Consider the following 24,355-nt stretch of genomic DNA (forward strand, 5'->3'; position numbering starts at 1 on the left):
GTGTTCTTGTGGATTATTCCAGATGAGAGGGATATTGTGTAGGCACATTTTGGCCGTATTTAGATGTAACGAGATTACATATTTGCCAGATATTTATGTTTTAGATCGATGGAGGAAGGATATCAAACGGCGATACACGTTGATCAATAGTAGTTATGATGCGGGGGAACAACGGGTAGATTCTAATAGATATTCAGAGATGTTGAATATCTGTTATCAGATGATTACTCTTGCAGCAGGTTCGAAAGAGCATACTCAGGATGCAAAAGCTAAGTTATATGCAATGATTGAGTTGTATCGTGCCAACCAAGAACCCCCATCTCTGACCCAAACGGGTTCCAATGTTCCAATATCAGCAGGGGGCACAACTACTGTTGGTGGTTCTGGGCAAGTACGTAGTCCAAATGTTGTACGTGGGAAAGGCAGACCCCCATCTCTGAGAAGAGCATCCAGGATGGAGAAGGATATGCGAAAAGTTAAAGCGAAGATAAAAAAATCACAAGGAAAGGGAAAACGCAAAGAGGTGCATCTATTTAATATGACATGTATGTTTATATTTTACATAAGCAAATATGAAAATTAAATCACATTTATTTGTTATTTCACTGTTAGGGAGATGTACGAGATACACCTATATTGAGCACACATAGATCCTTATTTGGCCATGAGGAGAATGAACTGGCCAATGCTGGATACGTGCAGGTATTTTGTAGAAGTACATAAACCTTCTTGAAATTGCTTGCTGTACAAATTGGCTGGTTCTTATAAGTATTTTTGACCAGGCCAATCCAGAATCCACAGTTTTTGACATTGGTGGAACCCAAATCCGAGGAATAGGGATTCAAAGTCAAGAAAGTGTTAGTATATCCCTACTTTTTGTTTTTATATATTAATGGAAATGGTTACAAATAAGACATTAATATACACGTTTACTTGGGTTACAGATGCAAATTGGATTGGATGGATCACAGCCGATTGACTTTGGGTTGGATGGATCACAACCGTTGGAATGATTCGACCCATGAGGTATTTTCCCACTTTGTAGGTCGAATTTTATTTTTGTTTTCGTAGAAGGATGACGTAAAAAAAGATGTTAATGCTATAACATTTTTGAATCTGAAAATAGAAGTTTAATATCAAAGTCTAAAACTTGAGTATTTGGGAACTTGAATCTGAAAATATATTTTCGTTAGAATCTGAAAGTTGATTTGAATTTGAAATTTTCCATCATGATTTGAATCTGAAAATAGAAGTTGAATATCAAAGCTTGTTTCTTGAGTATTTGGGAACTTGAATCTGAAAATATATTTTCATTACAATCCGAAAGTTGATTTGAGCCTTCTTGAAATTTCCATCATGATTTGGTCCTACTGTTCCTGTCTTTTGTAGTTTGTACTTATTTTTCCTTTGTCTGCTCCAATATATTTTAGTATACATAGGCCTCGTGGATTAAGTTTACACTGCCCTAATTTAAGGGTGGCAGTGGGGTAGGGTGTGGAACTAGGGCCTAGGGGCCTTTTTTGCTTCCTCTGTTAATTTGTAGACATAGATGTATTCCTTCTAGTTATGCGATAGATTTTTTATCCAATTCTGTTATTGCACTATACATATTTTTTGGTTTTTTCTTTCCCCTGGTATGATGTTATTTAATGGCTTGTCTCTAGTTGAGGAGTATGAGAGGTCGTGGGAGCAGAACGAGGAATTGGGTCTGAACGATATTGACACGTCTTCAACCGATGCTGCATATAACTTGACTGATACGAAAATGGGAGAATTTTTATAAGTGTAAACAATTTTGTTTTCATCATATTCCCTCTTGTTTTGAAGGGAAAGCAAAATGGAACATTGGTCTTAAGTGAAGTCTTGAATTGCAATTGTTGTACACAATTTGGGTATTATTAAATCGTGCGCCAGTTTGGTTGAAACTTGGAACAATACAAAAGCTGAAAGTAACAGATTCCTAGTACATTTGCATAGGAGAAAGTAAGAGATCCTGATGATCCCAGATGTTCTTAACTTCAAGCATTGAAAAATTGATGTCTCGAGAGGTTTACAGTTCACATTTACATTTACAGTTCACATTTACACCACATTTACATTTACATTTACCCTCCCTCCCTGCTGAATTACAGTTCACATTTACACCACATAAACAACACATTCCACTACAAATGGAAATTTAATACTCATCAGATGGAAATTCATTCCACTACTCAGAATCCAAAGCATATCAAATGGAAATTCATTCCACTACTCAGAATCCAATACTCATCAAATGGAAATTCATTCCACTACTCATAATCCAATACTCATCAAATGGAAATTCATTCCACTACATTGCTAAAATGGTTTATATTTACATCAAGTACACAGTCCAATAAGCATATTTACATCAACTAAACAGTCCAATAAGTACACCTAGTTGCATATTACTTAAATAATACCAAGTAACATACAACTACAAATAAAAAACCCCAATATAACCGAAGTAGTATGCGTCCACGCCTCATTTCAGTTTGTTGTTCCAGAAGCTCCTTCTCTCTATTGGATACCACCAGCTCTCTCTTCTCGATTTCATCCACTCTTTTACGGAGCTCAGTCTTCGTCTTTTCCACATCGTCCATCATCTTCTCGAGCTCATTCTCCTTCCTTAATAGTTCATTGTTTCTTTCTTGAAGTCGGAACTCAATTTCTTCATTACCATCTGCCCACTTGAAAAATTTACAGTATGGTAATCCCTAATCATTTTATACATATAACAAAAATATTAGATATATAACATATTCATCACTATAATTTACAAATGTTAGAACTAGAAATAATTTAATTACCTTTGTATTGTACTTTGGACACCCTAAGAAGGGTCGTCCTGGATTTCTTCTAGTACTTGAATATTTCAATGTGGCATCGACCTTACAGAAGCAGTGTGTTTGTCCCAAAGTACGTTTTGGAAATGATGAAGAAGACATTGATGATGATAATGATGATGATGATGACATTCTAACATGAATATGCCATCCATGAGGTCTATAATTTACAAGTAATTGCTTATAAAAAGAAAGAGGAGGACCATCCTCTAAACCTACCTATTGCTGATTGATAAAACTAAACAATATTTAATAAATCACATTGAATTAAATCTGCAAAGTAACAAAATCAGATCTAAATATAATATACAATTTCTATTTTTAACTCTTATCAATATTAATGGTTTGATCATGGTGCATATTGTGTAAATGATAGAAACACAGACAATAAGCAAACTGTGCACCGGCACAAATTGGTTACAGGAGATACACAATGCATAAATGTTGAAGAAGTTTCACATGATAGTGACAATAACCCCATCAATAACACCAGCAACCTCTAATTATAAATTTAAATTTAATACAACACCACCAATAACACCATCAACATCTCAAGATAAAATTAAATTTAAACAACACCACCAAAAACACCATCAACCTCTAATTATAAAGTGCTTACAGCAACACTACCAATCTCCGACAACCATCCATAACCACGAAATTCATAAACCAACACCATCATCTTAATTAATGAGTCGACCTAACACAACAATAGAAACCAACACCAGCAACAATAGAAACCAACACAACAATAACACCAGCAACCTCTAGTTATAAATTTAAATTTAAAACAACACCTCCAATCTCCAACAACCACTTGCAAAATATTCATACCCACGAAATTCATAAACAATTACAACAATAAAGAAACAGCAAACTACAATATCAAACTGCAGATATCAAAAATTGGAGAATATAACCTTACTCGGGAGCTATGTTCACTCTCACCACTGTGTCACTAGCAGTGAGGGAATCTCGTGTTAGGGTTTCGGGTTAGGGTTTCGGGTTAGGGTTTCAGGTTAGGGCTTCGGGTTAGGGTTTCGGATCAGGGCTTCGGGTTAGGGCTTCTTCGGGTTAGGGTTTCAGGCTTCAGTTTCGGGTTAGGATTTCAGGCTTCGGCTTCGGTTAGGGTTTCGAGTTAGGGTTTCGGGACTTTGTGGGAAGGGGATATCAGACCTGTGGCTTCGTGGATTCGTAGGTGTCACTCTGTGATTTCATGGAGAAGACAAAGAGAAACACAAACCCTAACCAATGGCTCTGTCTTTTCATGGAGAACACGAAGAGAAACACAAACCATGGTTTCTCTCGGCAGAGAGAAATGTGATGGAGAAAAAATCTCACAAACCTAACCCCTGATTTCTTTCGGAGAAGAGAATAGAGGCTTGGAGGAGAAGAAATCTAGGGATAGACAGAAATTTTTCTCACAAACCTAACCCCTGATTTCTTTCGGAGAAGAGAATAGAGGCTTGGAGGAGAAGAAATCTAGGGATAGACAGAAAGAAAAGTGGGGAGAAGACGAAGAGAAACACAAACCTTGGAGAAGACGAAGAGAAACACAAACCCTAACCGAAGACGAAGAGAAGACGAAGAGAGGTTTCGTGGGTTTCGTGTGCGGCTTGGAGAAGGCAGACCGAAATGAGAAAGTAGGTCAAATTGAATCGTCCCTTCACCCACGAGGACCCCTTGGAAATGAGAAAGGCAAAAAACAAAACGGTGTCGTTTTGTTTTTTTGCCACGTCGGACGCGAGGCCGTGGCGAGGACGCACCCGGTTGTCCACAGCATTTTTGATAATAATAATAACTTGCCACGTAGGAATGTTATGTACAGTAACATTGGAGCCCATCTCCGCGGACTGAGAACGGAGAAAGCTCAAACAGAAAGGACCTTAATTTGCTTTACGCACTGATAAAATTCTGAAAACGATTTCCTCGGAAAACGGGTTACCCACAAGAACTATGTGCGAAGTTTAACCCAGAAAACTGAACACATAGAAAATACCCCGAAGATTCGAAAATAGAGAAAGCCATCATCGACAGTGACGGTGGGCGCAGATCCTCAGAGCCAGTGGAAGACCATTGAAAGTTCTAACGATCATGAGGAACTTAGTCCTCAAGTGTTTACTTCAAAGCTCAAGATCATTTACTCGCCCCTCCTCCTCAAGATCCAGCCCTTTCTTGCTTTCCTCTCGATGGGTCAGTCTCTCTCACTCTCTCACTCTCTCACGCGATATATTTGCATATGCACTTGTATATATCGTATGAAGTTCACTTCTCAATTGATGCTGGAATTTTTCTTTTTTTTTTTTCTGATTTTTTTATTAATAAATCTTATTTTTTGGTTCTGGTTCAATAATTCATGTGGGGAGCTGAAACTCGTACATGTTCGATAATGCTTTTGTTGATTGGATGATCACTTCTGTCTTTTTGGATTGTGGGTCTGGCCGACTGAGCTGTATTTACTAATTCTATTGTTTGGTTGGGTTGATGTGATTGGAATTTTTGGAAGTGGGATTTTACAGTACTGTAATGTGGTCTGGAATTCCGATGATCATGTCTATTTAGATTAATGTGAACGGTTCCGAACGCGGTTCAGAGTTAAACTTTGTATAGAGAAGGAAACTGAGGAGTTCCTTTTTTGGACCATAAATTTTGAGTATTGAAGGGGAACAATGCAGTCAAGTGGCTCCGGAGATTTTGATTAGATTCCTAAAGAAAAGTTAAGGGTTCTCGTGGAGTGGGTTTCTTGAAAAGCAAAGAGTTAATGAATGTTTTGGCTGAGCATTGAGAAAATGGAAGGGTTTCTATGAGTAGGATATGGGTGAATTGTCAACTCAAAGTCTGGTGTGAAGGTTTCATTCCTTAGATTGTTCAAGTGAAGAGTGGGTTGGTAGCAGAATATTTCTAGAAGGCATCAGTACCTCATTCTTTCAGCAGGCTGAAGCATCAGGGTTTTAAGTTGGCTGTGAAGTTATTCAGGGACCTCCTTTTGATTGAATCAATTTTCCCGTTTCATTTCTTTTAGGTCTTTTTGTTAGCAGATCTCTGTTTGGACTGTGGTTCTATGAAATTCACGCCTCATAGACATATGTGTCATCTAGCAACAATTAACGCTAATACTTATAATTTCTCCACTTGAGTTTTTGGTAATTCATTTGTATCTTACCAGGTTATAGCTAAAGCAATACTGAAATGCCTGAAGGCTGAAGTGGATGATATATTTTCTGAGACATCATTTTATTTTTTGCCATGGAAATTTGTATATTCTAAAATATCATCACGTAACTAAAACAAAGTGAACATAAAAGCTTGCAAATATCTTGTTAAATTTTCATTTAGAATTGAAAATTTTAGGTATTTTACGCTACACTCAATTAACTTTGAAACTTTCAACCCTTATCCAATCTTTGAGATTTTTCAGCTGTTGCCAACTATGCTATCCACTGCATTATGCCCATGTTAATATGGTTTCTTTGAGGTTATGTCCAATTATGCTCTCTGTTGGATATCGTCCAATAGATGTATTTTCCTATTTCAGCGTGCTCTCATCCCTTCAATTGGCTCTTCATTTTCTTTGAAGTGTATTTGGAGAAACAAGTAGCCTTCGAATGTTGCTTTTTTTTTTTGCCTGGCTGGCAGTCCTAGGAAAGTTCCTAACCATTGATAATCTAAGAAAGAGGCACGTTGTAATTTTTTTTCTACATTGTGAGAAGCCTAGGGAGTTATGGGTGGTGAATTCAGCACTTTTTGAGATTCAGTGGGTTATGCCCGAACGAGTGGTGGAATTGTTTGCATGTTGGTGGAATCCTTGTAGTCATAGAAATTCAGATGTTTGGAAAGGGTCCCACTATGCTTAATGTGGTATATTTGGCAGAGCGCAATGCTCAAACTTTTTAAGTCCAAGAAAGGACAGTGTCAGGGTTGAAAGCTACTACCTTTAGCATCCCCTATATTTGAATTGCTGCTCACTAAACTTTGTATATTACCATATCTTAGTTTTCTAGACTTCAAAGACTTTTGCTCTTTTTGTTCTTGTTATTTGGGTGTAGGGGTGTAAATTCAAACCGGAAAACCGGACCGGACCGGTTTTGAACCGGTCCGGTCCGGAACCGGTTTTTAAAACGTAAAAACCGGCCGGTTCCGGGATTTTTTGGACCGGACCGGACCGGACCGGTTGATTAAAAAAAATAAAAAATAATATTTTTATATATAAGTTTTATACAAAATATTTTATATATATATTAAATATTAATATATATAAGTTTTATATATAATGTATAATTATAAATTTTATGTGAAATTTTATATATAACATATATATTCATATATGAAATAATTTCTTATTATAATTTATAAATTATTACATAAAATGTTAATACTAAATCACTAAAAGTTTATAACTAATACTAATATATAACTTATAACTATACCAATAGTCTAATATTAATACTATTTTATAGTCTAATATATTAATAAAAGTATAAAACAGTTTTTTTTAAATCAATTTTTTTTTATAAACAAATTTTTAATGACAAATTGTGAAATTTACATTTTAAAAAAACTGAAAAACCGGACTCGACCGGACCGAAAACCGGTAAAACCGGAAGTACCGGTTTAGGAGGGTAACCGGTGCGTAATCGGTTTTGAAAAATACAAAATTGGTACATACCGGTTCGGTCCTAGATTTTATCCAAAACCGGACCGGACCGGATCGGTTACACCCCTATTTGGGTGTTTCCTATGTAAACTCTTTAAGTACTTGTGTTGCGCGCCCTTTATGCTTTTAATAAAATGCTTTAATCATAAAAGCAATATGATTTCTTCTCTTTTTACCTTATGAGCCTTGTATCATTATGAGATGCTATTTCAAAATTTTAGAAAGATATTGAGCATTAGTTTCTTGGAAATTTTTGCCGCAAAATGTACTTTTCTTGGATATAATTTTGATGTAGAGGAGACTGGATTTAATAAAATAACATGTCTACCAGATTTCAACTTATTTTATGTCTCACATGTTCAACTGTTGTTCTTGATCATCTTATCTCGAATATTTTGTCCTTTTTTTTTTTTGGGTTCTGGATGTCATATTTTGATTCAGTGTATAAGCTTGCATGAAACATGTACTCCTCTATGTGAATCCAGACTAGTAAAACTAGACATCATCTTACGATATCCTTATTATTTTTCTTTTGTTATTGTTTTTGAAGTATTCAGTTTCTGCTCCACGTGCTAATGAGGAAGCTGAAACAGTAGTGTTTCCAAGGTGATCCTTTGCTTGATGACCTGAAGAATAGTATTGATACTCTGATGAAATTATACTCAGTTTGAATTCTTTGATGTAGACTAAAGGGGCATGCAGTGTGGATGTGTCTAGCCGTGTGTTTGCGCCTTTGTGAACCATGGTTTTTGTAGTGTGGAAAAGCTCCGGCTGGTAGACCATCAATGATTTTAATGTCTGTATGAAACTCCTAGTTGATAGGCAGACCTTACCCCTGATATAACCATCTCCTACATCTGTTTGCAAATCCTACCTAATGTAATTGCTCCTGTCACATTATCGTTTGTTACAGACCTCTATGCCTATATTATCTGTCTCAAACTCTTTGTTAATGGAAATACCTAATTTAATATAGCTATTATAATCATTGACCAAAAAAAAAAGAAAAAAAGAGCTATTATAATCAACATTGAATACCTATAGAATATTAGGTTTTGGTAAAATAATTTATTATTTAAAGACTTGACCATTGAGGGTTCCATCTTTTATGATAGATTTTTTTTGGTTGGTTAGCAAATGAAACTTGTGTGGTTTGGCTACAAAAAACTTTTTTTTTTTTATAATTAATAATAGAATTTTATTACCAAGAATAGGCAAAACCCAAGTACACAAGAAGTATACAGGGGGAAATACCAACATTCACACTAGAAACAACTAAAGCAAAACAAGAAAATGATCTGCATTCAATACAAGAGCCTTAGGCCAACAACTCAAGGTACTAAAGAAAAACTCCCTAGGTTCTCCCATTGAGCGTTCTCTATCTTCAAAGCACCTCCCATTCCTCTCCAACTATAAGCACCACATCAAGCACAAAAGAATCATCTTCCATATGGCAGCAATACATTGTCTCCCCTCAAAACCTTTCCAACATGCAAGAAGATCCATCACTAGCTTAGACATCACCCAATCAATACCCGTCCTACCAGAGAGCCATTCACCAAGATGGAAAATCTCATTGTTGAAATACAATACTTCATCCACAAAAGCCATTTCTCTCCAAAGCCATATCTCCCAAGTAAGTACAAGAGGAGCTCCCAACTAACATGATCATAAGCCTTTTCCATATCCAATTTAACAAAAACTCCACATTCACCCAGTTTGATTCTACTCTCCAAACATTCATTAGCAATTAAAACTGAATCAAGAATTTGTCTCCCCCTCACAAATGCTTTTTGCGACTTCAAAATAATCTTCTCCATCACTACACTCATGCGATTAGCTAGCACCTTAGAAATAATCTTCTATGCCCCATTTACCAAACTAATAGGCCGAAAATCCTTCATAATAGTCGCCTACAGTCTTCGTCCCTTTTTGAGTTGCAGACCCATCCATCTGAGTCATCTTAAGACTTGGCTGAACCTCCACACATGATGGACTGTTGGATCTCTAATGTTGAGGTGTTGCCTTAGTGGAACTTGATGCCAGAATGCCCCCAGAAGAATCGTCTTCCGCCGTCGATCCATTCTATGAAGTTGAAACCTCCATGAAACCACCATGCATTGGGCTGAGTCACCACCACACCTAATGGGCTTTTAAAATTTTGCTGCCCATGAAGCTGCTTAGGCCTCCAAAGGACAGGCCTATTTATTGGGCCTCTGTCCCACCCAACTCCTTTCTCAGCAATCATAGGCCCAAACAACACCCTTGATTCCTCCTTATTCACTTTAACAACCACGAAATCTTGGCCCAAGCCCATGAGCAAGCCCAGGCCTCCATCAATTTTCTTCAACAAAGAATCAAACTTCTCCTTCCAGCCATAGCGACCCTTCGGCTTTTCCAAGTCTCTGCAACGCCTCGGAAGGCCAACCGACATCTCTGCCATCAAGATGATTCTGCCGAGACTCTACATTCAATCCATCCTTCCTATTCCTTCCTTCCAACGCAAGCTCATCCTTCCGTTGATATCCATTGCCACCCTTCTGGCGTAAACTAGAATACCCATGCATTGGCTTCAACAATGTCGACAAGTAAGAAGCTTCACAAGAAGAGGTAGCACCTCTGTTAGAAGTGTTCGAAAAGGCCTCTGGAATCCCGAGAAGCAAGACCATTGCTAGAAACAACTCTATTTTTGTGAGCAGAAACAGAGGAAGATGAACTGACAATCTCTCATTTTTCTCACAAACCCAGCCCATCCACTCCCTTTCCACCCTTCAGGAATCACTATGATACCCGTCCTTGTTCTAGTGCCATACTCAATCAACTTCACAAACCTACCATACCAATTCTGATATCTTTGAACCATGAAAACTCTATCTCCCTCCCTTCTAGTCTGGTAAGAATCCATTTTTCCCGAAGACCTCAAACAATCCTCCACCACCTTAGCCATCCAAACAACCATCCCTCCAGAAAGATAAAGGAACTTCGTCATGTTCCTACTCTTTTCAGAAATATAGAAAAGGTTGCCACCTTTCCTTTTGAACACAAATAACTTTGCTTCTATCCAAAAACTATGATCCATCTTCAACTTAACTAAGGAAAAATTAGCTATCCCCAAAAAGAAATAACTAAAAGAAAAGGAGAGAGAAATTGAAAACAGAATAAAACTGAGAAAGGATTAAGGATTATTCCCAGGGAGAACCACAGGAAATGGAAGACGAATAGACATAATCAAAAGGATAGAAGGTACACACGCACACATGAGAGAGAGAGAAAACAAAAACTAACAAAAAATGGCTGCAAAAACTCCACGTAGCCAATTTGCAATTGTTCATTTCTGTCTGCAGGACCTTTAAAAATAGCTGTTACTGTATCAACAAATAAATGCAATATGCTGAAGACAGAAACATGAATTGGAATCACCCTTTGTGTAAGGAACTTTTATTGGAACTTCTAATCCGGAATGCTGTAAGTCAAGACTGGTGAAATTAGTGAAGAGACTTTTTTTCCTCAAGTAAGAAATGAAAATTAGTGAAGAATCTTGAATTGTAATAGAATATTCTTACTGATTCTGAGGTTCCGACTTTCTTTGTTGACATGGTATATCTTAGACTTTTGGTTTAATGGATATGCTAGACTTTGGCCATGAGATTTTGTTGACAAATAGCGCATGTAAATCGTAAGGTAGCGAACTTCATATGATGTAAACACTGTCAGATACACTTTGCAAGTTATGGGTGTTGCAATCTTATATATGTTCCTTGAGCCTTCTTGAATGCAGGGAGGGCCCTGGGTTTTCTCATGGTCTCCAGTGGGCTTTGGCTGCAAAAGGTATTCTTGTAAAGGAAAACGCTTTTCGAAACCTGGAGTCTTCTGAACTACAACAAAAGGGTGCAAACATTGTGGGTAGGCTATCACATGGTCAGTTCTAATCTTATTGATTTCATTTCTTACTAGTGAATACTCTGATTTGTCCCATCTTTCCTGTTAGATTCCTTGTCAGGACTTCCAGTTTATGTTAGAGGAAGTATTGTTGGAGGAGCTTCAGAAATTTCCAAGTCACAGTTTGGCAAACTTTTGAAACAGGCATGCTATGGATTTGCTTTCAATATCCTTTTTCTTGTCTAGATTAATTTTATGTTTTTTAGTTTGACACCGTAACTTTTTCAGGTATTTCAAAAACTTAATATAAAAGTGCTAAAATGTCAAGAATAATTTCTTTAGCTTTACTTGATTCATCATATGGAATTTCATTTTTACAAGGTGTTTATGTTTTTTTTAGGGGTTTGTTCAAGTTTTTTGTTTGTAGGAGTTGGACATTGTTTTTGGCAGGATAGTTTTATTGATGATAAAAAAGGCGTCATGCAAGCACACCTCACTAGAAAGAGTACAAGGGGAAATGAAGGAACACACAGGATACTAAAGCTGAAAGAACATAAGTATGCTGCCATCCAATGATAAAGAATAATAAAAAAGAGATCCTTTAGCTCCTACACAGACTTCTCACAATCCTGGAAGCTTCGATTTTCCACAAAGCTTCACCTTGTTTTCAGTTAAACCAACCTTTGCGACACATTGAGTCATGATCCAATCCAGTCTGAAAATGCTAAAGAAAGTTGCCACAGAGCACTGGTTCTCATTTACCATGACCCAATCCATGGTAAATGAGAACTTTGGTGAAGAGTCAACATACGGTAATGTCATTTACTTAAAAGAACCCTCTCTTGGAGGTGATTCGTGTGGTTTCATATTAGTACTGGATTTATTTGATTGTATGGGATGGGAGAGCTGCCGAGTTGCGCAAAGCCATTGGATTTCTCTACATGGTAAAGAATATCAAGAACTTATAATGATTTGTTAGAATTTGATTTACTCATTACTAAGGCACTGGTTTCTGTTAACTCTAGTCTTGGTTGACTATGTTTAGCAAACCTCTATTCTTCTTACTATCTGTGCTACTTCTTGGAACTGTGCTCAATGTTTAATTTATTAATACTATAGTCCCTTGGTTTTATCAGGTTTCAAATCACATATCATCCATTTCAGATGTTTTTGTGCATGATGGGGCTATTGGTTCATCACCAAAATGTGATGCAAAAGTCCGTGTAATAAGTGATAGTCCTTCAGCTGTGTTATCACTTTCAAATGTTCTCTGGAAGACTCCAACACGTGCAGTTTCACATGATTCTTGTCCGTTGACGGTCTATGTTGCAACATCTATAAGGTATTTATCAGTAATTTTCATTCTTTTGTTATAATGCTATACCAATGCTATGTGCCTGGAAATGTTAAGCCCTGTACCATTGCAGGCTTTACAATGCAAAATGTCTAGTCTTGCTTGGTGTATGCTTGCCTGGCTTATGTTCGCAACTGAGTTGGTGGGGACTAAATTTAATTAATATAAGCTTTCTAGCTAATTTGGTTGTTTGACCAAACTTCCTTATTTTTCGAAGGAATGCCTAATGCTTGTGAGAGTAAAAGGCTAATGACTTGATATCAAAATATAGGTGTATCATAATGTGAAGATACTTTTTTTATTTTTTTATTTTTTTTTATAAGAGGTAAACTTTATTGATATGAATGAAATAGGTAAAGTCCGTGTATATAGGAAATATACAAGAGAACACCTGAATACATTCTAGGATTCAGAAATTAAAACCAGAAAGTCGTGAACATTGTTTCCATTAAGCACAATAGCTGAAAACACAGCAATAAAGTGTGTAAAAAAAAGTTTTGAAGCTCCGACGTTGTAGGTTCCCTGTCTTCGAAGCATTGTGCATTCCTTTCCAACCAAGTATACCACATAATGCACAACGGAATCATCTTCCACGTCGCCGCCACTTGGGGACAGCTTGAATCCGTTTCCAACATGCGAGTAAGTCCACTACCCCCAATGACATTACCCAAGCTACACCAACTCTTCTAAATATCTCATCCCATAGCACTCTTGTCACTTCACAATGCAATAATAAATGATCCACTGATTCGCCTTACTTTTTGCACAAATAGCACCAATCCATCACAATGAGTCCCCTCTTCCTCAAATTGTCCGTGGTCAAAATATGCCCAAGAGAAGCAGTCCATACGAAAAAAGCTACTTTGGAAGGCACGCGTGACCTCCAAATACTCTTCCACGAGAAAAGAAAATTACCTTGTGGTGCCAATAATTTGTAATACAACCTCATTGTAAACTTCTTGCTACCATTGGGCCTCCACTGCATCCTGTCCCCCTGTGCCGTTATACCTCTATTGGTGAGAACCATGAGAAAATGCAATCAGATCTGCCACAAAAGCATCCCTGTTAACTGCAATGCAATAGAGAGTTGGAAAAACCCTATCAAGAGCGCTATCACCACATCAAACATCATGCCAAAACTTGAGTCTGGAACCCTCGCTTGCCACAAAACTGATTGGAGTTTCAAAACTCTGCCAACCCCTCATAATAAATTTCCATAAGCCCACACCATACCCCCCTCCCTTCATTGGAACACCAACCCCCCCACCCCCCCAAAGCACTTCCGTGTCGGGGGTCAATAACTTCCTTCCAAAGCACATCCCCCTCCAAGTGATATCTCCACAATCATTTCCCCAATAAAGGTTTATTGAATGCCCTCAAATTTCGAACCCCAAGCCACCATTCGAGATAGGAGAGCAAATTTTATTCCAATTAACAAGATGAAATTTTGCTTCTTCTCCCACTCCACCCCACAAAAAAGCCCTAAATAGCTTCTCAACCCTATTAGCCACCCTTGCAGGCAAAGGAAATAGAGATAAAAAAAATAGTGGGAAGGTTAGATAAAGTGCTCATAATTAATGTGAGTCTACCCCCTTTCGATAAATCATCCGTTTCCAGCCAACCAACATTTTCTCAACTTTCTCTATAACCTCATCTCAAATAGCTCTAGCCTTAAATGTCGCCACCAACGGAAGACCCAAATATTTCATAGGCAAAGATGACACTTTACAACCTAGGAGACTTGCCAAGCTGGTGATGCTAGGCACGAGCCCCACTTGAACCATCTTGGACTTACTAAGGTTCACCTTAACTCCCGACATGGCTTCAAAGCATAACAAGACTGCCCTTAAGGCTTGTATATGGCCAAGATCGACCTCATAAAAGAGAAGAGTATCATCTGCGAAAAGGAGATGTGAAATTATGATAGAGCCGTTGGTACCATTTCCCACCAAAAATCCAGATAAGAAACCTCCCCTAACAGCAGCCTTTACCATCCGACCAAGTGCCTCCATGACAATAACAAAGAGAAAATGAGACAATGGATCTCCTTGCCTCAAATCACAGGAAATTATGATGTGAAACTACTTTTTGCTGAAAAGTAGGAGTAAGGCCTGGTTTTATTTCACAAACCTTCACCATCTTATCTCATCTCAACATCCAAACACAGTTCAAACACAAATATTTTTCAATTTCAAATTTTCAATTTTTCAATTTTTTTCATCTAATAATTACCTAATCATTACAACTTTTCCAAACTTCGAATACAAAAAATAATTCAATTTTTTCAAATCTCAAAACAATAAATAATATTAAAAATTATATTCTAACCCTCTTTTAACTTTATATTTTTTTTATTTAACTTTTTTTCTCTCCTTTCCCAAAACCTCTTAAAACATCTTAACTCAAACCATTTCACTACTATTTACATCTCTTCTCATCTCATCTCATCTGTGTAACCAAATGAGACCTATAACTTTATTGATAGAAAAAAGCATAGCCCAAGCACAACTAAAGTCTACACTGAATGCACCTAGCAACCACTAAGCACTAGTGATGGATACAAGCAAATTAAGAAAACCGTCCCCATCACAAACAATGACAGAAGCCCAAGTGTGTTGAAGGAATCTCTTAAACTCTTCCAAGGAGCGGTCCAGTCTTCGAAGCACCTACCATTTTTCTCCATCCACAGGCACCGCATAATACAATGAGGAATTATTTTCCACACAGCAGCAACGTGAATATTGCTCCTAAGACCTTTCCAACACTTAAAAATATCCACCACCTTCCAGTCTTACCCATGCCGCACCAGTCCAGTTGAGGATATCATTCCACAAAAACCTGGCCACCTCACAATGTAACTATAAACGATCCACAGTCTTCCCCCATTTTTCTTACATAACTAAAACCAATCCATACTGATAAGACCCCATTTCCTCAGATTGTCAATGGTGAGAGTTTTCCCAAGGGAAGGAGTACAACCAAAGAAAGCAATCATGGGAGGTACCTTACATCTCCAGATACTTTTCCAGGAAAAGTGGTTACTGTGATGACCCAAAAGTCCGTGTAATAAGTGATAGTCCTTCTGCTGTGTTATCACTTTCAAATGTTCTTTGGAAGACCAACACATGCAGTTTCACATGATTCTTGTCCATTCGCAATCTATGTAGCAACATCTATAAGGTATTTTTTTTTTAATTTTTTATAAGTAACACCTATAAGGTATTTACCGGCAATTTTTATTCATTTGTTATGATGGTATACTAATGCCATGTGCCTGGAAAATGTCTAGCCCTTTACAATGCAAAATGTCTAGTCTTGCTTGGTGTATGCTTGCCTTGGCTAATTTTTGCAACTGAGTTGGTGGGTACTAAATTTTAATAATATAAGCTTCCTAGCTAATTTGGTTGTTTGCCTAAACTTTCTTATTTTTCATAGGAATACCTAATGTTTGTGAGAGTGTAAGGCTAATGAAAATACAGACTTTGTCATTGAGAACTTCTAAATTGTTGCTAAAGAAATTTTGTCGCATATACACTTCAACCATGATTTAGTGTAATTCCTTTTTTACACTTTAAAAAGGAGTGATTATTTTTGTTCTTTCTGTTTGGTTCGCTTCTCGGTTATAGTGGTCAATGGATGTCGTCAGAGCTTGAAGAATCTGTAGTATATATATCTTTGAAGTAGGAGCTTTACTCCTGTTGAGCCACGTCATCTAGTCCTGCATTAAATAACCATGACTGTAGTCGTTTAGGTTTAAAATAACTTGAAAGGTCATGCCAATATATATTACATAATTTGGAATTTTAAAAGTCTGACCCTTCATATTCTTTCCTCTATAATACGTTGTCTTCTTTTCCCTATAACAAATTTATTTATTTTTTCTGTAAAACAAGGATTTTATTTATTACCGTTTGTAATCAAAGAATGCCACGTTTTCTGAATTGTGTAGAGATCGGAAAGAACACCAATGGCAAAAAGGACTCAATTGAATCAATCAAAAGTTCAAGCATGAAATACAATCGCTATTTTGATTCAAGATGAATACTTTAATTGTGTTATTCCAATTTTGACTTTTGACCATGCAGTCCAGGGGTGGGTGACACTGTTGGTTTGGGAGCTAAAATGAGTAAGGGATTCATAGCTGCAGATATTGAGCGATCGTCACTGATTTTATGTGGTAAAGCATTCTCAGATACAAATGGGATTAAAGAAGCACTGGCTTCCTTGTCTGGACCTATCATATCTTCACGGGGAGGCCTTCCTCTATCTGGAAGGTAATGCTCTCCAACTTGTTTTTTGATATTATGATTCTAGTATGAATGCAGTGTTCTATTTACATCTGGAGTAGCGAATTTCAGGCTCCTAGTGTCTGGCGATTCAGTGGTTCTTTTGTTTGCACCCTATCAAACCATTGAGAGCTGCACAGAGTCCTTGGTGTCTGCAGATGCAGGTGTAATTCTTGCTTCTGAAGGTGTTGCACCGTATTTTCAAAGTGGAAAATCTGGTGGCACAAATTTATTTAAATTGCCAGCTGCTGTTATCCTTGCATCTTCTGATAGGTAATATAACCATCTAAAGATTGGTCCCTTTATTATGGATAGTAATGGTGTTCGCTAGAGTATTTCTGTCCAAATTATTCTTGCAACACGCATATGTGACTAGGTTACTGGGTTAGATGGTACCACTCACTATAATGGTCTTGTTCAATGGTCTTGTTCGAATCAAAATCAAAATTTGCAAGAGCTGGTTGGACAACTTGAGTAGGCTGGTAGTGTTGGGTTAAGAATCATTTTCTTTATCAAGAGAGCAAATTTATTCTTATATGTACTGCATAAGTGATAGTGACTAGTGTGACAAAGCGTGTCATTGATGTGGAATTGGAGGCTGTGGGTTGAAAACAAACTTTCCTATAAACCCACTAATATTACCTTTTACCCATCTAGATGAAGGTCTGGAAACGTATTAAATTGCTGAAAACATATGTTTTTGCCAAATGAATTAAAACATAATCGTGACTGAAAAACTTGACCGATTGCTTTTCTGGCTTTACAAACTGATCTGGTCTTTTGCAATGTTTGAGTGAAAACTTGAATGTTGCATAAGTTGCTTTCCTTGCTTGTTAAAATGTAAGGATGCACAAAGTGGCTTGCTATTAATTTGCTTTGTGCTTATAATGCTTGAGCCTTAGGAAAGGCTCAGTTTTGAAAGCCTTGAGGGACCATCATCCTCACTCTTTACCACCTAGCCTTCTCCAAGCATAGAAAAGCTCCACTACTCTTCTAGGCATTACCCATGCCATTCCACCCTGAGTGAAGAAATCACTCCACAATGCACTTGCGAGCTCGCAGTGAAGCAATAGATGATCAACTAGGAGATTGATAGCTGTAGTGAGCAGCTATCCAAACTTAGAAGGTGTTGAATATAGTAGCTTAACTTCAGACTGTCAAAGAACATCTTATATTCAATAAAATGGGAGAATTCCCCCACCCTCTTCTAATAGCTTTCCACGCCCCAAGCACAAGCGATTGGGTAATCTTATTTGAACACTATCTTCCCCTTATGCTACCATATTTGGCTTCCACCTCCAATTGCCACAACATTTTCCTTTCCTCAACAAAACTTTGTTGAACGATAACCTATTTCCAATCGCCAATCTGCCCAGCTATTTTGGAGTGAAAATCTGGGACCACTTGACTTGGTGAAAGTTGAACTCCTCAACCATTCCTCCCTGGAAGAAGTCCCTTTGAAGCTTCTCAAAATTTCGGGGTACTCCCACAGGCATAGGGATAGAGACAAGTAATATATATGTAGTAAGGTTTGAGAGAGTGCTCTTGATCAGTGTAATGTGACCTCCTTTGGATAAGTAAAGCCGCTTCCACCCTAGAAGACGTCATTCCATCTTTCCTATAACACTGTTCCTAATAAATCTCTCCTAAAAAACACCCCCAATGGGAGACCTAGATACTTTGTAGGAAGCAATGACACCCTATAACCAAGGATATGTGCGAACCTGCTAATGTGATTGACTGGTTCTTATTGGTGTTTTTATGTCCAGCTTCTCAATGGGGGAGGCAAATACTAGCTCTCTTAATATATATCTCATCTCTTATTTGCCGACAATACCCTGTTATTTTGTGAGGCCAGCCATGATCATATCCGCGCATTGAGGGCTCTCCTTCTATGCTTCAAAGTCGTTTCTGGATTAAAGGTGAACTTGGGAAAACCAGATGTAGTTCTGGTGGGGCAAGTGCATAATTGGATAGTATGACTTCTGTCTTGGGATGCAAGATATCTTATTTACCCATGAAATATCTTGGCCTCCCATTGGATCCTCATTACAAATTGATATCCATTTGGAGTGATGTCCTAGAAAAGATGGAGCAGAAACTTGCTAGTTCGAAGTAGATGTACTTATCCAAAGGTGGCAGAGTCACTCATTAAAAGTACCCTTTCCAACCTACCTTCTTATTTCCTCTTTGTAGTTCCACTTCCATCAAAGGTGGCTTACCGTATGGAGAAAATACAATAGGATTTCCTATGGGGAGGGATGAATGATGTGTTCAAATCTCATTTGGTAAAATGGGCCTCCATTTGTTCTCCAATTTCCGAAAGAGGTTTGGGTATCCAAAATTTGCAGCTTTTTAATAAGGGTTTGTTGGGCAAATGGCTATGGAGATATCCCATAGAACATGGAGCTTTGGGGACAGTAGTTTTAGACTCAAAGTATGGTAGAGTATGGGGGGAGGTTGGTGCTCGAAAGAGGTGGGTGTATCATATGGGGTGGGGCTCTGGAAGCACATTAGACGAGGGTGGACTAAATTTTCTAGTTTTACCCTTTTGGAGGGAGGTGACGGGTTCCGAAACAAATTTTGGCATGACATATGGTGTAGTGACAGGGCACTTAAGGAAGCCTATCCATACTTCTTTGGTATAGCAAGTCAATGACCTCCTTGACCAATCTAATGACACTCCCCAATGGAATGTCACATTTCTTAGAGCTGTCCATGATTGGGAAGTTGAAGCAATCTCTGAATTTTACAACCTAGTCTATTCTGTTCCTATGAGGGGGAGAGGTGAAGACAAGCTTTTTTGGCACCCCTTGGCGAAAGGGAAGTTCATAGTACGCTCCTTCTACCAATCCATCTCTAAGTATAATGTAAATCCATTCCCGTGAAAGAGAATTTGGAAGTCAATGACCCCCTTAAAGGCATCCTTTTTTGTATGGACAGCTTCTTTGAGAAAGATTCTCCCTATCACCTAAGGAAATGCGGAATCATAGTCTTGGATTGGTGTTGTTTGTGTAAAAAGAGTGGAGGACCTGTCAATCATCTACTAATACGTTGTGAGATTGCCACGACTTTGTGGAATGACTTTTTTGCTAAGCTTGGGTGATGCCAAGAAGGGTGATCGACCTCTTAGCTTCATGGAGAGGTCTCCAAGGCCCTTCTTAGATTGCTGCAATTTGGAAGATGGTTCTGATCTACCTATGGTGGTGTCTTTGGAGGGAGAGGAACGAGCGAAGCTTTGAAGGTCATGAGCGGTCATTGGATGAACTTAGAACTTTCTTTTTTAACACTTTGTTCAATGGTCGATTGTAATTGATTTTAATGGCATGACCGTTCATGAATTTCTTGTATCACTAGAACATCACTCCTAAGCATTGCTCTTGTATATGACTTGTGTACTTGGGCTTTTGCCTATTCCTACGATCAATAAAATCTTATTTACTGATAAAAAAAATATGCCAATTTGATTTTTAATCCTCAGACAGCCTAAAGCATAAGAATAAACTATGCAAATTGGTTTTTATAGTTGATAACTTAAAAGCTCCTGCATGACAGAACATACTCTTCATTATTTCTAGTCCCCACAGAGAAATCTGATAAAAGTTCCCTCTGGTTTAATGTGCAATCTTGGATTTTGTTGGTTTCCAAGGAACTTTTTTTAAGGAAATTTTTGTATGACCTGAAAATGAATCATATACTACTACTAAATAAACTTAGAACCTTAATGTGAGGGAGTCCCAAAAACTTCTTCGCGAATTATGGTGAAACAACATCAATATCTGTGATCTCTTCATCCTTTTTCTCCCTCTTTTTTGTTTTCTTTTATGCCACATTCAATTTCTAGACTAAAAAATGAGGTTTACACTGGGACGTTGCCCTCGTATATACCCATTAAAGTCCTAATATGCTGATAATGGTAGGAATGAATCCCAGATCTATGCAATATTCCTGAGACTTTACCAACATTTTTATTACATAAGATTCTCTTCCCTGGTACATTCTAATACTGCCGATGACTTAGGAATGCTCTCCATATCATGTTATGTTATATTCACAAGATAATTTTATTAATGAACAAAAAAGGTGCTGCTCAAGTACATGGGAAATTCATATGTCCTTTTTTTTTAACTACCCATTGGGCTGTTGATGTGATCCTTTATTTTGAAGCAGTTCTGGAAGTATCCCTTCTGCATCAAAGCTCTCTCCTGGGCAAGCAGCCTATCACTTCCTGGCAGGCTATCAAAATGGGAAGTTCTTGCCTGCATACAGCAAGGGCTCTTCATCTATTGACCTGTTAGAACTTGCAATGGCTCTTCGGTCCAAGGTGAAATGTTAAACTTGTTCATTTAAAGCAGGCATTATGTTGTCTGGTTTAAATTAATTATCGTTTTATTTTTGGTTATGTTTATCGGGTTCTAATTAATCTTTTATACTGTTTCTGCAGTTGCAAGAGAACCAAATCCCATCTTTCCTCATCAATGTCAACGAGGGGGAAAAGAGTGTAACTGGTAGGTAAAGAAGTGGGATGAGTTGAACCTTCTCATGGGTAGAAGCCGCTCTTTATATATTATCTACTTTTGATCAACTCTGTAAATGATAGTTTTTTTTTTTTTTTTTTCTTCCTCTCCCAACATGAGAGTTGGTTGTTGAGTGGTTAAATTATATTTATTCTTTCTGGTCTGCTTGCTTTATGGGCAAAAAACAGTTGATTCTTATTGCTGCTGGAAGGGAAGGATTTACATTATTTGAAAGGAATATAGGGCACATGCTAAATGCTTGCTTTATTCTTACATCCCAAAAGGGAGTGATATTTATATGGAAGAAAGGAAACAGAACGCAAGGACATGTAAAGGATTACAGTCATGCACTGATAAAAAAACTATTACCATTATGTGCAATGCTTCAGTAGTTTAGAGTGTAACCTCATTTTGAGGGTTAAAAGTTAATTGGAGGAGCTTTCTTCTTTAAAACACCATTTTTGTATGGCTGCCTATTTATGTTTTCTCTATATTTATGTTTTCAGGATTTTTTCCATCTTTTTTACTCTCTCTAGTTAGGTTATCTGATGCATACTCCCTTTATACTTGGATTTGCCTTCTCATCATTAGAAAAACTTCACGTACCTAAAAAAGGTTGCGTATACGATGTCTGCTCCATATGTGGTGGTTGTACGGCCATACACTGAAACAGAAAGAGATACAACATGAAAGAAGTGGCTTCTGAAAGATTTTACCCAGCTCTTTCTTTTTTTCTTTTTTAGTCTTGGGCTTATTATGATTTTCTCACCCTTTTAACACAATAAAACATTATGACATTAACTAACAAAGAGGCTGCTTTGCTTGAAGTCCTTGCATCTTTTCTGCTTTCATTTTCCATTTGAAGCTAAAAAGGTAATCCATTTTACTTGAGTTAGATATTGAGCACAGATATTTATTTCAATGTGATGTCATTTGTTTGACTTTTGCAGGCAAGGATCTTGTTAAGTTGGTGGAATCAACTCTGTCCAAGAACATCCCCCAATTTGAAGCCAAAGGTATCTTTTCATCCTTTTTCTTTCTCTGCTGGTAAGGGAAAGTTTACTGGTGGATTAATTTATATATTTTTCAGGTGGAAAACTTCAAGGAAAGTACAAGAGCTTTTTATCAGGAAAATTTCAAGACTTGCCCAAGGAATTCTCATTCTGAGAACGATAAATCCTTTTTGCCTTTTCCTTTGAAGCTCTTGTTTTCCTAAAGGTACAAATGTAACCTCTTTCTTGTGAAGTTATACCGTTCATGTGCGTGATTTTTCCTTCCTCAGTGGCTGAAATAAGTTATCCAGTTGTATATCTGTGGACTTGTATTAATTTCCTTTTCTCAGTTCAATGTAAGGACTTTCGGGATGCTTATTCTGGGATATGATGATTGAGTTAAATTCTGAAACGAAATGAAGTGGGACTGTGGTGTAAATTTTTATTTATAGTGGATAAAATGAAGATTGAGGAATCTTGATGTGCTGTTTTGTTTGTCTGTGTGATGAAGAAAATCTTTCTTCTGAATATTTGATAAATTAGTTTTCCCCACCCGAAGCATAGTTTCATAGGCCACAAATAATGTCAATACTTGTATTTCCAATGAAAAGTGCTTGCAAACATGGTTAATTAGTTCATACCCTGTGAACCTTTTGTTTTGAGAAATTTGTTGGAATGAGAAAATGAACAGATGATGATGGAAGATTAGTCATAGGTCGATCTCATATGAAACTGGAATGTTTCCTCTTGGGCACTTGCTTTATGTATACCAGCTTCAATGGCACTCGTATAGGGAAAATAGAATGAGAATTGGTGATGTTGGATGGCTTTAGGTCTAGTTTGGTTACGTAGTTTAGATGAAATGAAATGAGATGTTTTATTGAAAGTTGAATAAAATATTGTTAGAATATAATTTTTTAATATAATTTTTTTTATTTTGAAATTTAAAAAAGTTGAATTGTTTATTATATTTTATGTAGAAGTTTGAAAAAATTATAATAATGAGATGAGATGGTTTTATGTATCCAAACCGGGCCTTAGTATGGGAAATCCTAGTTCTATGTGTAAGATTTGAATATCTAAATAATTACAGAAACTTGCATGATCTGGTTTGGCCACCAGTCTTGGCATTTAGCCTGCTTGTGGTCTCTTCACTCTTAGGCCTTGTTTGTTTTTAAAATTCATCTCAACTCATCTCATTTAATCATTATTATTTTTTTAAATTTTTATATAAAATAAAATAAATAATTTAATTTTTTCAAATTTTAAAATAAAAATAATATTAAAAAAATATATTCAAATAATATTTTATTTAACTTTTAATTTTTATTCAATCTTATTTTATCTCATATTATTTTGTAAAACAAACAGTCGAGTCCTAAGAGGGGTGTAAATTTAAGGGAGAAGAATCGATTATAATTATATATTTAAGCCATCATTGCGCATGGCAGTTTTGTGTTTGTTCACACTTCACACAGCAATTGCTTTACAACGTGTACCTCAATTCCTCACCATTTTGAATGGTTCCTATATTGTATAGCTCACATACAATTTTTATGGTCTACATGCGAATTTGAAAGATATAAATATATATTTATATATATATATTATAGTTTACTGCTCAAATGGATCATTGAACCTGGCATTACCATGTAGTACCAGGTCATATTCAAAGAAAAAAAAATAAAAAAATAGAACATAACACTTTTTTTTAATTTTTTTCTCAATTGCCATACATCTTCTCTTCGGATCCATTTCTCGTTCTGTTTTTTATTAATAGCAGTGACTATAAAATAATACCCATCA

The 24,355-nt window shown here is 37.0% G+C and overlaps 1 protein-coding gene across 3 annotated transcripts; it reads left to right on the plus strand.

Annotated features, from left to right (window-relative positions):
• Positions 1-4,753: 4,753 nt before the first annotated feature.
• LOC109012404 lies at positions 4,754-23,035 on the plus strand. 3 transcript variants are annotated; one of them, XM_018994017.2, is made up of 11 exons: positions 4,755-5,060; positions 8,072-8,127; positions 11,300-11,424; positions 11,510-11,604; positions 12,537-12,742; positions 16,840-17,028; positions 17,113-17,313; positions 21,211-21,364; positions 21,485-21,548; positions 22,508-22,573; positions 22,648-23,035. In XM_018994017.2, the coding sequence occupies exons 1-11, from the start codon at positions 4,962-4,964 to the stop codon at positions 22,722-22,724; spliced, it is 1,332 nt and encodes a 443-aa protein (XP_018849562.2). In that variant the 5' UTR covers positions 4,755-4,961; the 3' UTR covers positions 22,725-23,035. The 3 variants fall into 3 exon arrangements, with proteins under 3 accessions (XP_035540692.1, XP_018849562.2, XP_018849563.2); XM_018994018.2 differs by having other exon boundaries at positions 4,965-5,060; positions 8,079-8,127; XM_035684799.1 differs by lacking the exon at positions 17,113-17,313 and having other exon boundaries at positions 4,754-5,060.
• Positions 23,036-24,355: the final 1,320 nt, after the last annotated feature.

This window comes from Juglans regia, chromosome 13, assembly GCF_001411555.2.
Source record: "Juglans regia cultivar Chandler chromosome 13, Walnut 2.0, whole genome shotgun sequence".
NCBI lineage: Eukaryota > Viridiplantae > Streptophyta > Magnoliopsida > Fagales > Juglandaceae > Juglans > Juglans regia.